At 42.7% G+C, this 15,265-nt stretch overlaps 1 protein-coding gene across 1 annotated transcript in view; it reads right to left on the reverse strand.

The window, feature by feature from the left end:
• Positions 1-14,972, reverse strand: part of SEZ6 (seizure related 6 homolog) — a 69,647-nt gene extending 54,675 nt beyond the window's left edge. The window contains exons 1-4 of the mRNA XM_088458998.1: positions 14,791-14,972; positions 14,208-14,374; positions 12,952-13,146; positions 12,591-12,729 (exon numbers count right to left, since the gene is read on the reverse strand). Coding sequence (XP_088315124.1) covers positions 12,591-12,729; positions 12,952-13,146; positions 14,208-14,374; positions 14,791-14,972 — 683 coding nt within the window. The remainder of the gene's footprint in view (positions 1-12,590; positions 12,730-12,951; positions 13,147-14,207; positions 14,375-14,790) is intronic.
• Between the last annotated feature and the right edge of the window lie 293 nt (positions 14,973-15,265).

A 15,265-nucleotide genomic window follows, 5' to 3' on the forward strand; every position in this document is an offset into this window, starting at 1 on the left:
CCTATTTTGCTGTAACCTTCCCAGTTTGTACATTCCTGGATGATGTAAAAAGCTGCTATCTAGTAAGTGAAATTGGCACGCCACACCGAGCACGTCACTAGCCGCGATCAGAGCTTTCTGTGCGAGCTGTGATATGGTAGCGGGTACATCGCTTTCTGAGTGTGGAGCAGAAGATTAATTTTGCTGACAGTCACTGGTGGAAAAACAGAGCAAGATCGTTTATTACGATCATATGTTTCGAAATGACAACTCCAGGCAATACAGAGAGAAAGAGAGATATGCAAATGAAAGTATATTAATTAACTAGCGGAGCACGAAAGTAAATTAATAATCTCCCAGAAACCTTCTAAATTTCCTCAGCATCCATTCCCTGAAAGAAAATAGGCATATAGGGCCAAGGAGCGTTGGCTGAGAACATCCATATTAATCACCAGTCAATGCTCATAAAAAAACTTACACCGCAGTCTCGAACCTATGTTTCCCAGCATTCGTGATTTATTCCCGACTGATCCTGCTTACCCTAACCTGCTGAGTAAGTGACATTCTGCAACCTTGCTAGTTATGCAATAATAGGGAGGAACAAGAGATTCTTTTTATTGGATTAAGGGGTCTATTCAGCATCAGTGTCGATGGTGGCCCACATCTCTGCACAGCATATATATATATTTCTATATATATATCTATATATATATATATATATATATATATATATATATAATGTATATATAAGTACACTATATTACCTTGCATTCACATTGCTCCCACCCCCACAGGCTCTCGGAGTGAACAATATGAATGCAGGGTAGACAAACACAGGGAAGACCTATATATATACTGTACATAGTGTGTGTGTATATATATATATATATATATATATATAATTTGAATCAAAAGGGCGCTTTGGTAGACAGTGTGGTGGTTACCTTTTAGTATGTCACATATTTGGTCTAACTTACTAGTGATGTTTTTAAGGCTCGTACACACTGGACGATGTGTGTATGGGCGATGTAGTCAGTGGCGGGCCCAGCAGGGATTCTGGCATTGGTATGTGCAACCACGCTTGCCGATGCCGGCCACGCCAGGTGGGGGCTATGTTGCATTGGGCAGCATGACATCGTTAACGATATCCCCAGATTGAGCTGCATGTACAGCTGACTGGGAATATCATTATCGTCGCGCGGGAGTGTGCATCGTTAGTTGGTGAGTGCGCGGACTATATGAATGATATATCGTTAAATGATATCGTTAAGGTTCATATCGTTCATGGATATCGTCCAATGTGTACGCGGCGTACATCTCATTAATGTTGGTACAGGTATATCATTAATTAAAATATACCCAGTAGTGACACATTTTTGACATATTACACAATTTACTAAAACAATGTTTCCATATAAAAACATTTTACAATACAAATCACAATTGTTATATATGCACCAAATAGCTAGAGATCTGATACCACTTTTTCTGCATGATGGAATGCCGCCACTTTTTGTACCATCCTAGATAGAATGCAAGCTTGTATCAAAAGTGGCTTTACAGTATTGTGGATACAGATTTCAAACACCCAATGCGTTTCATCATTGTTGACTTCATCAGGGGTGGTGCAAGATAGGGAAGTATGGTAACCTACAAAAATGTTTTTAACATATATATGAATAACACACCATACAGCAGGTAATCAATCACTGGTGGTTAAAGTTTGAGAGTACTTCCAACTCTTTTTAACAGAGTATCAAAATATACATCATGCCTATAATCAGTTTTAAAATAGAGTGCAAATCCCCAGTATGCAGGTCAGCAAACAGTATGCTGAGCCACCTCGTCTAATCAGTCCCTTCAGTTTTTCGGCAGAAATAAGAATTTTCCTTGTATAACACCATTCTCAGGTGGCGTTATATAAGGTAAGCCTTTAAGGAATGGCTTGCTCTCTACAGTGCAATGTTGTAGGAGTCGGGAATTAATGGAGAAGATAATTGCATTAACCCGTGCATTAATCCGTTCCTGCATAGCTGGGATACTTAAATCATGCGGAAACTTTAGTTGAATGATTGTTATTAAATAGGCGTTTGACACGGATCAAAGGAAAGTTGGAAACTATGAAGGTCTATTACATTGTAACCAGTTGTTGTGGTCTATTACTTCTTGTTCAGTGCCTTCCATTATAGTGATATGCAATTTTTGTCCTTATCATCAAAGATTAGCTAAATTACTGACTAATCCAAGATAGATGCACTATCAAAATGTCTCTCTAAGGCTAAAATACATCAATTATTGCTACAGTATATATATTCAGTGGCGTCACTACGCGGGGTGCGGGGAGTATGGGCGGTACTGGGTGACACCATCCAAGGGGGTGACACCAAAATAGCAGAGCTGAGATTGGTGTCACCGAGCAGAGCTGCAGCTTGTGATGGATGATGTAGGCCCCCAGGCTCTCCCAGCAGCTCCTAGAGCTCTGGGAATGCCCCCAGCATGATGAGGAGGGGGCATGACACGCAGTCATAATGGACACATCAGGGGGCATGAGGCCATGACCCCACCCCTTTCATGTGTGCCTGCATTCAGCGCGCACAAGGGTAAGGTAAGAGCAGCAACATGTGTCACCACACCCGGTGACGCCTCTGTGTATATCCCTTTGAAGGTTTATTCTAAATATTATATATGTGTCTAATCCATCCACAATATTTCTATTAGCGCTAGAGGTCTATTCATTGATAAATGCAAAGGTGCCATGCAAATTGCCGATCCAAATCTACTGCAGCAACTTAATATCACTCTGGTGCCAGGGCACCTGCTCCAAAAATCAGCTGTCTCACGATCCGAAGTATCCACAATTTAGTTTACATGGCTGGAGTCAGAGGGTTCTGCAATCTGTATCTATCTGTAAGACATCGGTACTATGCTGCATGCAGAAGATATATTGGTGACAATTGTGGATCAGTCCATTAGCATGTGGAAGGAAACTTCTGTGTTTTGCATTTAAAATGGACCTGTTTCACTGTATGAATAGGCCCAATAATCAGCATCCGCCTCTAGCATTCTCCTTCTGTTATATATTCATACATTAATAATACAGTGGTCTGAGAGGTATTTGGTTGCAAATCCTATATATGAATTCTTCCATAGTAAAAGGCGCACTGTTGCTTGATAATCCCTATGTGAGTATTTTATAGTTTACGTCAAAACTTATTTTTCTGCTTGTGGATATTGACATTAGTATTATATATGACTCTGCATTGATTGATCAGCTACAATTTAGTTTAGTATCTTCACTCTTCCCACTATTTGCTGCAGTCTTGTTTTACAATGCCATAGAGGGGCATATTTATAAATTATCGTGTCCTAGATGCAATAATTATAATTTATTGACGTTATTCATAGCAGTAAAAACATGATCGCTGGGATATATTAAAATACACCTACAGGGACAGGGGCAACACTTTAATTCTCCTCAGGAGCCAGGGCACTCCTACGAATCCCTCTCACGATAACTCTTGTGATCTATAGCCTATAGCTTACAGTGGCGAATGTCATCTGGGGATGGCGTTAGCTCCCGAGGCCAGGCTACGGAATGCTTTTGAATTCAGGAGCGTAGTATATAGATACCTATGATTTCTAGCAGACCTGACGACAGGGGGGGACTAGGGGCACAGCCATACCGGGCCCGGAGGTTCTAGGGGCCCCGGAGGGGCCCACAGACAGTCCGAATTGTAAGTCCTCTGTATTTGCTGCATTATTACCTACTGTAATTACTGCCTTATCTCATAGCTTTTACTTACTGTAATTCCAACTGTGAATGCACACTGTACATCCTACCCACTCTATCCCCCTACTACTACACCCGAACCACCCTCCCTTCAATCCCCCCACTTTCTACTATCTACTCCATTGTCGGCCACCATGGTTACTCGCTCCCTTCCCAAACCTATTCTCACCCCCAGCCTTCATCTCCTTCCCGGAGCCACCCAACCCCCTTCCTTTCTCTCTCTTCTCCCCCTGCTAGGGATTGATGGGGGGGGCCCTAAACAAATGTGTATGCCGGGCCCCATAATTTCTGTTGCCGGCCCTGTTTCTATGTGTTGGTATATAAAAACCTATGGGGGTTGCTGTTGCAATTAAAAACTGAATCTGCTGCGGTCCCCTGTGCATACATTCAGTGATACTTACCATTTGTGGGTAACCCCCATATATTAATTTATAAACAGGCCCCATAGAGTGTTCCATTCTCAAGATGTCTTTCATTCATATGTATTACAAAAGAGACATAGAAGGAGATTACATTAAGCGTGACGTTCTGCTGGAACGCTGTAGGTAATTGTGGTAGGGAACCTCACTGCTTTTTGCCCTCACCTCTAGTCCATGTTATATATATTAGAGTTCTGCCTCAACCTTGTGGCTAATTGAACCTTCCCCATAGTTACAAATGTGTGTCACATATATCTATAAGGTGGCAATATGCTAAGCTGCAGGAAGTCAGTTTGTGAAGTTAGTAAGCTAAATCTTCCACTATGTAAAAAGAAAAGTATATTTCCTAAAATATAGGACCCCAATCCTGCATGCACATCTAGTGGTGTGATAGTTATTCCTGAAATGCCTCCACATATCATGCATAAATCTATGTACAGAACTGAATTATAAGATAAAATGACATTTAAACAACATGAGTCTTATGTAACAGCTTTGTCATGCCTTACAACTTATACGTTTCTATCTCTGAAATAGCAGTGATGTGTTGGATGTGATTGTAATTTTCACACGATTTCATAGAAAACCATTTCTTGGTAATAATAATCTATATATGATTGTTGTATCAGTGACACATATGTTCTTGAAGTTACCAATTAAGAGCACATGATACAGGTAACTCTGTAGTATGACCAGAGGCTGGTTTTCACATGCTCAGTTTCTTTGGCTCAGGGTATTTTTACTGGTCATAATAAAAAATGTTTTACTGGAAGGTGGTCTCCTGATATTTTTGGGACCCCTAGTGGGCGCAGTGCGCAGTGTTTTATAAGGAGAGTGCTGTGTGCAATCTCTGTGCAGTTTCCCCCTCACGCCAGTGCATGCACAGTGAAGCCTGGAACTGTGCCAGTCTACTGCGTATGCAAACATTTCCTGGAAAATGGCGCTGCCGCTATTTTCCCAGTGATTACTTTACAGGACATGCACATATCTCTGGGAAATTACGCAGGTGTCGTTTTCCTGGAGATTTCTTCAGCTGCAGCCACAAAGTAAATATATAAAATGGGTGCAGGGACCCCCTCGACTCATGGAGGCACTGAAAACCCTGTAGATACGCCAGTGGTGCAACTTATCTATGTACTAAACCGTGGATAGAGATGAATTAGACGGAGATAAAGTACCAACCAATCAGTTCCTGCAGTAACTGTCACTTTACAGGCCACAGTATGTCTGAAAAATGACAGGAGCTGATTGGTTGGTGCTTTATCTCTCTACAAGGCTTAGTACATAGACCCCAAAGCATACTTACCTACTTTACAAAACTCCTCTCCGGGCTACTAGGTAAGTATGCTGCTTACAGCTTTGAGGGGTGGTGTCGGACTGTAGACGCCATTAGGCCCTGTCCCTTCATGGGAAAAGGCTGCGATTCGCGGGTCTGTGAGGAGGTGTGGTGATAAATGGCGCGATTCGCATCATTTTAGCCCCACCACCACCCTATGGACCCGCAAATTTCCCATAAAATCTCCCCATCCTGTCCACTTTACTAGGAAGTAGGCGGGATGCGGAAGATCTGTTTACTCTTCCGTGGGTGTGGGGGGCTACCTGAAAAATCTGGACCATCATGCAATTTCCAGGAGAGTAGGTAAGTATGCCCCAAAACCTTTCTCCAGAGAATGGGTGTATTTTATTGTTGAAAATATGGCTGACAGTTAAACAGATATTAAATATTACTGGAGCAGAACTTGCAGATGAGCCCAGCATGCTGTACTGGAAGGGGTGCAGGAAAAACACAGCATGCTCTAGTATGCTGCACACAATCCCGGTCAGCTCTAATATTACACTGAGTTTCGGAGTCGAGAGGGAATATTCTGCCCTCACAACGTTTATTCCATTGTGCATTTCACATTTTATCCAATGTAGCTCAAAATGTTTTTTTCCCCTAGGGGCAAATATTACACCCAGCAGCTGACTTTGGCCCTAATGCTGAATCAGCCCCTGTAAATTACCATCTTTTTAGGAAACACCTAATTATGCTTAAATGCCACATTGATGAGAGTTTATTCATTTTAACTGGATGTACAGTAAATGTAACTTGTGTCTTGAATTTGCCAAACAACAAAATAACTTAGAGACCCCATCAGATTCACATATGAATACAGTGAGCAAATAATCCACCTTCATGTAGATCATATGTGTCCAGCTCAGCATCTGCCTATTTGTTTTTACTTTGATATTTTTTGAGCACATTACTTAATAGTCTTCACTAATGAAGCATCTATCACAGCGTTATACAATGCTGATATCTCATATGCATAATTTGAGGAATACCTATTATACCCTATTCTCACAGAGGGCCTGATTCAGACCCGGACGCTCTGACAGAGCGCTCGCTCTGAATCAGGGCCGGCCTTCTGTTTTTTTCGAACGGCCTCCTGGCCGCTCGCATAGCTGTGGGTGACCACCCACAGCTATAGCGAGCGGCCATGATGATGGTCGCGATGGTCAAGACCATCATTACCATCGGGCTTGCGACGAGACCCTTGTGGTAGGGTCTCGTTGCTGCAAGCCCCAGGGAATTTTCGGCTCTAACAGGGCCGACAGCTCTCCCACTGACATCATTTGTGATGTCAGTGGGGCCGGCCCCAGACGGTAGGCGTTCCCATGGGAACGCCTCCATCTGGGCAGCCACGCCCCCGCCCCGCCCACCAAAGGGGGCGTGCTGTCACTCAACACCAACAGCACGCCCCTTTTGGTACGAGACACGGAGCAATGGATTGCCCGTCGCTATCCGGGTCTCGCGCATGCTCACGACGGAGCCGGCTCCATCGTGCGCATGCGCACTGGGCCACCAACGACCCGCTTGCGAGCGGGTCTGAATCAGGCCCACAGTACACTATGTTTTGCTGGCTTTTTAGTTTCCATATAATGGACCTTAGGAACTGACTGGAACAAACCATTTATTATTACTATAATAGGAGAGATTGATATCTAAAAATCTTTCACTTTCATGGTGTTATCAGATCTTACTCTCCATATTGTTTTTCCTCTTGATTTGATATCCTCTCGAGATGGATTCGTTGAGAAGTTGGTTTTGTATTTCACCATATCGGCCGTCCCAATCTGCCTACTGTATATCCCTCTCTGAGAGACGTGGTGGACATCTCAATGTCTCAGAGCTTCAGCAAATGTAGAAATTCTTTGTTCATTACCATCTTATTCAATTCTGGGAACCTAAGGGGTCTTTGATGATAACCTCTGTCAGAGTGACAATAAAGTGCCATAGCAAGTTGGTTGTTCCAAAAGTGTCAGAAGAAAACATCTTCAAACTCTGTAGCCAAAGCTTCTTAAGGATCCTTCTGCACAGTGTTTAGAGATGGCTCATAAGGGAGCCTAAAATGTGAACTGGGACTATGGTAACATGAGGGACAAGCTCTAAGTCAGCCTTAAGTGAGTGTACAAACAAGGCTTTCTGCTACTTTCAAAAACAAAAGAAAACAGCATTTATAGTTAGTATGTGGTAGATATATTAAGTGATTAATTTAAATATATAAAGCGGATTGGTGGAATAAAAGGTTTAATAAATAAAGAAATTATAAAAGATTGTATATAAAACCCAATAAGACTACAAATAATATATATAAATAAACATAAAAAGTGGGGTATATAATAATAGCAGAAAGTATTGGAATGCAATGATGTAATATATATAATGCAGGCGCTGTTCAAACTTGTTAACTTAAATGGAATATCAATCTATTTTGGTCCAGCCATGGGAGAGTGGACTGGACATAGTAAGTAATGTACAGTAAATAATAATCTGGATAGTGTCCAGTATAGCAGATATATGGTAATTTATTATATACAGGTTGAGTCTCCCATATCCAAAATGCTTGGGACCAGGGGTATTTTGGATATCGGAATATTCCGTATTTTGGAATATTTGCATACCATAATGATATATCTTGGGAATGGGACCCAAATCTAAACACAGAATGAATTTATGTTTTATACACACCTTATACACACAGGGCCTGATTCAGACCCGGTCGCAAGCGCTGAGCGCTCGCAACTGGGTCGATGGTGGCCCACAGCTCATGCGCACGACGGAGCCGGCTCCATCGTGAGCATGCGCGAGACCCGGCTAGCGACGGGAACTCTGTCGATGTTGAGTGACAGCTCGCCCCCTTTGGTGGGTGGGCCGGGGGGGGGTGGCTGCCCAAACCAAGGCGTTCCTATGAGAACGCCTGCTGTTTGGGGGCGGCCCCACTGACATCACAAGTGATGTCAGTGGAGAGCTTCCGGCTCTGTTAGAGCCGAAAGCTCTCTGGGGCTTGCGATGAACGAGACCCTACCACAAGGGTCTCATCGCAAGCCCGATCATCATCATGGCCGCTCGCTATAGCTGTGGGTGGTCACCCACAGCTATGCGAGTGGCCAAGAAGCCGCACCAAAAAAAAAAAGCCTGGCCCTGATTCAAAGCAAGCGCTCTGTCAGAGCGAGTGGCTCTGAATCAGGCCCACAGCCTGCAGGTAGTTTTATACAATATTTTCAATCATTTTGTGGCTCAAACAAATTTTGTGCACATACATGAAATTAATTTATGTTTCATATACACCTTATACACAAAGGACCTGATTCAGACCTGCTCGCTCTGAGCGATTTTCGCCCGTCTGCGCGATTGCGTATAATTCGCAGATCTGATTTTGGTTGCTCGTAAGCCACTATCAGGTCGCTACTTTGAGTGACAGATAGTGCCATTTGTGGGTGGTAACAGGGGAAGGTGCTTGTGAATGGGGGAGTGGATGTGGGAACGCAGGCGTGTCAGGCGCCATAACGCTGTGTAAAGGGCGTGCATAATTAGCAAAGTAGTGTCTTTGTGCACGTCACCTGCATGTATTTCAGCCCACACTGATCGCAGTGCTTGCGGCGGGGAAAGGCAACCTCAAGGGCTGCAAGCAGTTCCGATGGCTCACGATGTTACCGATTAATCCTACAATTCCCGGAGATGACGTGTGTTGCGAGTGGCAAGGGGGCGTCTTTATACACTAGCGAGCGCTCATTGCCGTAGCTCGCTAAGACATAGGTGGCGTCCTTACGCGACACAGTGCGAGCGCTTAATTTAAATATCCGGTTCCTTTTTGCCAGCGAGCGACCGCATCTTGTGAACGGGTCTGAATGAGCTCCAAAGCCTAGAAAAAAGAAAATTGCCCTCCAGCACACTGCAGATAAATCAAAAATACTTGAATCCTACATGATAATAGAAATTCAGAGGTATTGGTTTACATACATTTGCAAATATATGAATAAGCGCTGGGCCGTCGTCAAGGCTCCTCTATACCAGCGTCCCTAAAATTAAGGGGTTCACGTCCGAGAAGCAAGGCACCCCAAAGCTCCAAAGCCTGAAGGTAATTTTATACAATATTTTTAATAATTTATGCCTTAAACAAAGTTTGTGTACATTAAACCATCAAAAAGCAAATGTTTCACTATCTCAGTCATGCTAAAAATATTCTGTATTTTGGAATATTCCGTATTTCGGAATATTTGGATATGGGAGACTCAACCTGTATTACCAAGATATATTAGACACTGTCCGGGGAAAAGATAATCTTGGTTTTTCCGTGTTTGAATATATATCATACTTTAATTACAATTAAACCGCTTTACTAGGCCATCAGTCTAAGCTTGAGCACAACTTTTGTCAGGGACTACTCTGGGATATCTGGTGGTATACAGGGCCATTTTAACAGCATTATAGACTCTGGACAAAGCAATGCACTGGAGCCCCTACCCTGCCATTCCCAGGTATAAAAATGTAAGCGGTCAATAATGTAAACATTTAGATATATTGGTACTTTCAATTAAGTCAATGTTTAAGGCAAGCATAAAAAACCATGATGTAATGTGAGGATTACGGACTCCACCTCCCTCTTCTCTTCTCCAGCCCACAGTGCAGTTGCTGCCTTGCACTTCAGCTGCCTAAAGTATGGGGAGCCCCTTCAGAGAGAGATTCCCAGGGGGATGCAGCTTCTGCCCCCCCCCTTAATCCGGCTCTGTGGCTGCAGGCAGGGAGGTAGGTAGAGATTGCTGTCTGATTGCTCTTATTGTGTGTAATTCACAATCAGAGTGGCCAGGGAGCATCTCTCTCTGCCTCTCTCTGCTGGATGCCCTGTGCACGGAGCAAGCTGCCGCACACTCCATGTAGATGCCCCCGGCCCAGCCCACCCTTGCTCGAAGGCCCCTATAACTGTGGGGTCCTGGGCAACTGCCCAGTATGCCTACACGTTAAGATGGCCCTGGTGGTATATTCTACAGCTACTAATATGAATTTGTACATGTTAATGTCCCTTGACAGTAGGGACAGGAGTTACACAATCTAGCCACCTCAGCGTGAATCCCAGGCCACATAAAATCAGGCATTACTCTAAGTAATCACATGAAAAACCATGTAGATAATATATTTTATTTGATTGATCTGACAACCACTTTTTTAAACACTTTATCCAAAGCAGTTTCTACTTTTTTAGCCACTCTGAGAGGTTCCAAACAAATAAAATAAAGAAAGTATTTTACAAGACTGGGCCGGATTCAGAGATTTACGCAGTGGCGATTTTTATGCAGAAAGAGTAATTTTTGCCTACTGCGCATGCGTCAAAATCGCGCTGAGCTTGCACAGTGATTGTCTTGTGATTCCACACGCACAGAGAACCCATTCGCAAAGTGAGTGACTGGTAGTCAGCGTTTGGGGAAGGTAACGGGGGTGGTAGTTAGAAAAATGCACGTGTGTCATACCGTTTAAATACTGCTACTTGGGCGTCCATAAATTAGCCATTGCAATCTCATACACAGCATGACAGTTCTCTGCGTGTCAGGAGTGCCGCTGTATTTGAGGCTTGCCGAAAGGGCTGTATGGCTGGTCGATGTGCATCTATGTTACAGATATTTACGCTGGTATGCGACGACGGATGCAGATGAGAAGGCAGCGGTGTGCGTTCCTATGCTCGGGTAATCTTTGGAACTATTAGCATATTTTCGCAGCTGTGGATCGTGCGAAATCGCAGCTGCGATTGCATTAGCTTCCATCTCTGAATCAGGCCATCTGTGTCAATTACCAGCAGCAGATTAAGAAGAGGTGCATTAGTGCTTGTAATGATATGCTATGTAGATACAGGACAGACGGGAGAAATAAAGTGGACAGGCACTATAGGAGAAGTCAAACAACAAGAAGAGTGGCACTTGTAAGGGCACAGACAAAAGGCAAAATTCGGAGTGACCTCAGAGAGCCAGTGGACAAAGTATATGTGGTGGATGTAGTGCTTTGTAGTTGTGGTGGATGTGATGGAGCACCCCAAGCTCATATTTCACAGGGCCTAGGCGCCTTCAGCAGAGACAGCTCCAGGGGTCGGAGCACCCTGTGCCAGCCCCCTCGAGCGCGCGGCTTTCGAAAATGGGTGTGTGGCCTAATTACTGTAGGCCACGCCCTATACTTGATGTGTCCGCCTCCAAATAACGTCAGGATAGGGAGAGCCTCACTAGCTGGGCTTCCCCCAGCCCTCTCCCGTCACTGAACAGATGCCGCGCGCATGCACGCAGCATCCATTCAGAGTCTCCGGGGTCCGGCACAGCTGTGGCAGTGGGGGTCCCCAACCTCCCGATTTAACCACCCATGGGCCACTTTGGCCTACGGGTGGAACAGCGGGACAGTAATGTCCCGCTGAAATCGGGATGTTGGGGAGGGGTGCGCCCTCTATGGGTGGCGCCCCTGTGCGACCGCTCAGGTCGAACACCCCTAGAGCCGGCCCTGGCCTTCAGCTAAGCTAGAGAGTTGCTGAACTAAAAACCTGTATATTGAGACGCTACAGTTACTAGGTAAAGAGGTGAAACTCCTGGTACAATCAATTCATACAGACAGGTGGTTTGATGCAAGTTATGTATATTAGTGCTGGTGATCTGCCACAAAGGAGCTCAGCAGCTGGAGTGGCCATTGTATTCTTATATGACATTACATAAAAGCACGTACAAGTAAAGTATTTTAAGTCTTCAAGCTTCATTACGTCTGTTTTCTTATAAAAGTCACAGTTTTGCTACTATATTTGGCACCCAAAAGAAAACATATCAAGTTTTTAATGGACTGAGCAAGCACCTGACTGTCTCACAGGAGTGCCTTGGTGTTCTGTTTCAGGAAAGTGGGCACCCTAAGCATCATCCATAATTCATTAAGAATAAATAGGACAATAGACCAGTGCTGCCAGAAAGGAGTGAAACGAAAGGCGAAATTGTAAAGAGGGTAAACTTTAACAGCCAGAACAAAAGGCGGAAAGCAGAGATGAAATACGGACAGACAGCAAAGTCATTCCACATGAGTCCGCTGTCCTGCTCATTAGAAATGATAATGCAGCACTTACACTTGTATGTCCAGCAGGATTCTCTTCTCTTCCTCAATGTGAATACCCCAGATGCAGTCCTGCCCCTTTCCATAGGCTTCTGGCCAGTTTGGGGACAGCACCACCCCAGCGGAGTCTGTGATCTCCCCACTGCAAACAGCTGAAAGAATCAGTAAATGACATGTCTCAGTCTGCAGGTATGATGAGCAATATTCAAAGTAATGATATACACAGCTCACACTGAGAACTGTATATATAGTTTATCTTTAAATACAGATAGAATTGCCTTGTATTCACAACACCATCATGTTATTTTAAAATTGCAAGGGACTATTGTGCCACTTAAAAAAGTAATCGCAGTTACAGACTGAGTTGTTCCTACCTCTGCAAGCTGGTTCTGTCTCATTCCATTGAGGGTCTCCAGAGTCTTGGCACTCGATGATAGTAGATCCTTGCTCCAATGTATATCCAGGATCACAAGTGAACTCGACCACTGTTCCCACAGCAAAGGAAGGGTCACTGCTGGTGAAGTTGCCATATTTAACAAAAGGCTCATAACAGTGGCCTTGTTCATAGGCTATGGAGTAACAAAAATGAATGCTTAATTTCCACTTCAGTATTTTCACTTGTGTTTGGTACTACTATACAGGAGGCTATTACAGAGTGCGAAAATGCAAGTAACAGTGGCCACATAATAAACTAACTTAAAACGATGCGTTGAGAAAAATATGAGTAGAGAAAATGCAAAAGTGATACAAGAGTGATACAGAAAAATATAAGAGGAGAAAATGCAAAAGTGATACAGAAAAATATAAGAGGAGAAAATGCAAAAGTGATACAAGAGTGATACAGAAAAATATAAGAGGAGAAAATGCAAAAGTGATACAAGAGTGATACAGAAAAATATAAGAGGAGAAAATGCAAAAGTGATACAGAAAAATATAAGAGGAGAAAATGCAAAAGTGATACAAGAGTGATACAGAAAAATATAAGAGGAGAAAATGCAAAAGTGATACAAGAGTGATACAGAAAAATATAAGAGGAGAAAATGCAAAAGTGATACAAGAGTGATACAGAAAAATATAAATGGAGGAAATGCAAAAGTGATACAAGAGTGATACAGAAATTTTTTATTAAGACTAATTAACCATAAAAAGAATATATAAAATAAAAACGTGTAAAGAATATAAACCAGCTATATATATATATATATATATATATATATATACATATATATTTAAACAAAAATTTAAATAGAAGCCTAAAGGAGACTGCAAATATCAGGCGTGTTTCCAAGTTGTCAAAATGAATGGGGCCAGCCCCACAAGAGAAGTCCATATATCTGTATTCACTCGTAGCATATACTGCAGTGCACATTCATACACTATAACATTTTAAGTGACATTATTAAAAGTAATTTATTTGTTTGGTTATTGTTTGTTTATTTTAGCTGTACTGGTGCTGGAATCACTCAACAGATTAAAGTACTTAAAATATATTTTCAATAAAATATAAAAAGAAAAAAGATTAAAAAAAAAAAGATTTTTGAGACTCAGGGACACTACACATTGCCAAGAAGCAGATAAAACAAAAGGGCAAAGGAAGAGGTCATGGAACAGAAAGATGAATTAGTGATACCTTGATAACGGAGTGCCACTCCCGTAGAGCTGCCACTGCTATCAGTTGTTAGTTCTATGAATATGTGTCTGCCAGTGCTGAGCAGACCTTCAATTGGAAGATATTCCACCTCATAGGAGTCGTACACAGGAGGGGAGTCTATGGTATTACCATCTCGGATTATGAGCCTACAAACCAAAAACATTATCACAATGTCTATATGTAGTCCTAAAACAATGGGCATTAAAACAGATTAGGGAATATTAAAAATAATAGCAAAAATTGGATCCAATTTAAAACAAGCAAAATGAAGGTACACAATATACAATATTGAGCTACTAAAGAGTAAATGTTTTAAATTTTACTGACGCAGAGAATCGATAAATGCATATCTAAATACTGAAAAACATAAGCGCAAAATATTTTTGAGTGCGTTACGCCTTGTATGTTCAATTCAGAATCAGGCCCAAAATGTATGTTTTAAAATATACTTCCTAAACAGAGTGTTATGTTATCTTATTTTCCTGTGATATAGACTCAGCACAAAGTGGCTAATTTTCCTGCTGTCATGTTGGAAGAGGGTATATATGATTAAAACATTTACCTGTCATCATCCTCAGCCAGGGACACCTTCTCAAAGTGCAGGTGTAGGCGCTGTGCTGTGGGGGCTTCTAGTACCCAATGACAGGTCAGGTTATTGCTATAATTTCCTGGGAAGTTGGGTGAGACAAGACGACCAGTGGTGATATTTCTGATGAGTCCTCCACAGGCAGCTGGTTGGAACATGAAGAGGTTGTAGATTGTGAGAAGCACATAGTACAAAATACAGGATTTATCCACTTTGGAATTCAAAGATTATATTTCTGCTTATAAGAACTCAAATTCAGTAATTGTGTCACTTTGCATCAACACAAGGGCGTAGCTACAGTAGGTAGAGAGAGTGCGGCTGCTATGGGGCCCAGGCCACTGCTGTTTATTGAGGTTTCTACTTCTGTTCCTGCCTGTGTTGGGCTCTCTGCATCTGGACTCCTTGTTATTGAATCTCCATGTCAGATACTTTATGTCTGTTTCTAGTGCTA

This window comes from Taudactylus pleione, unplaced genomic scaffold (assembly GCF_031769625.1).
Source record: "Taudactylus pleione unplaced genomic scaffold, aTauple2 ptg000886l, whole genome shotgun sequence".
NCBI classification, from domain to species: domain Eukaryota; kingdom Metazoa; phylum Chordata; class Amphibia; order Anura; family Myobatrachidae; genus Taudactylus; species Taudactylus pleione.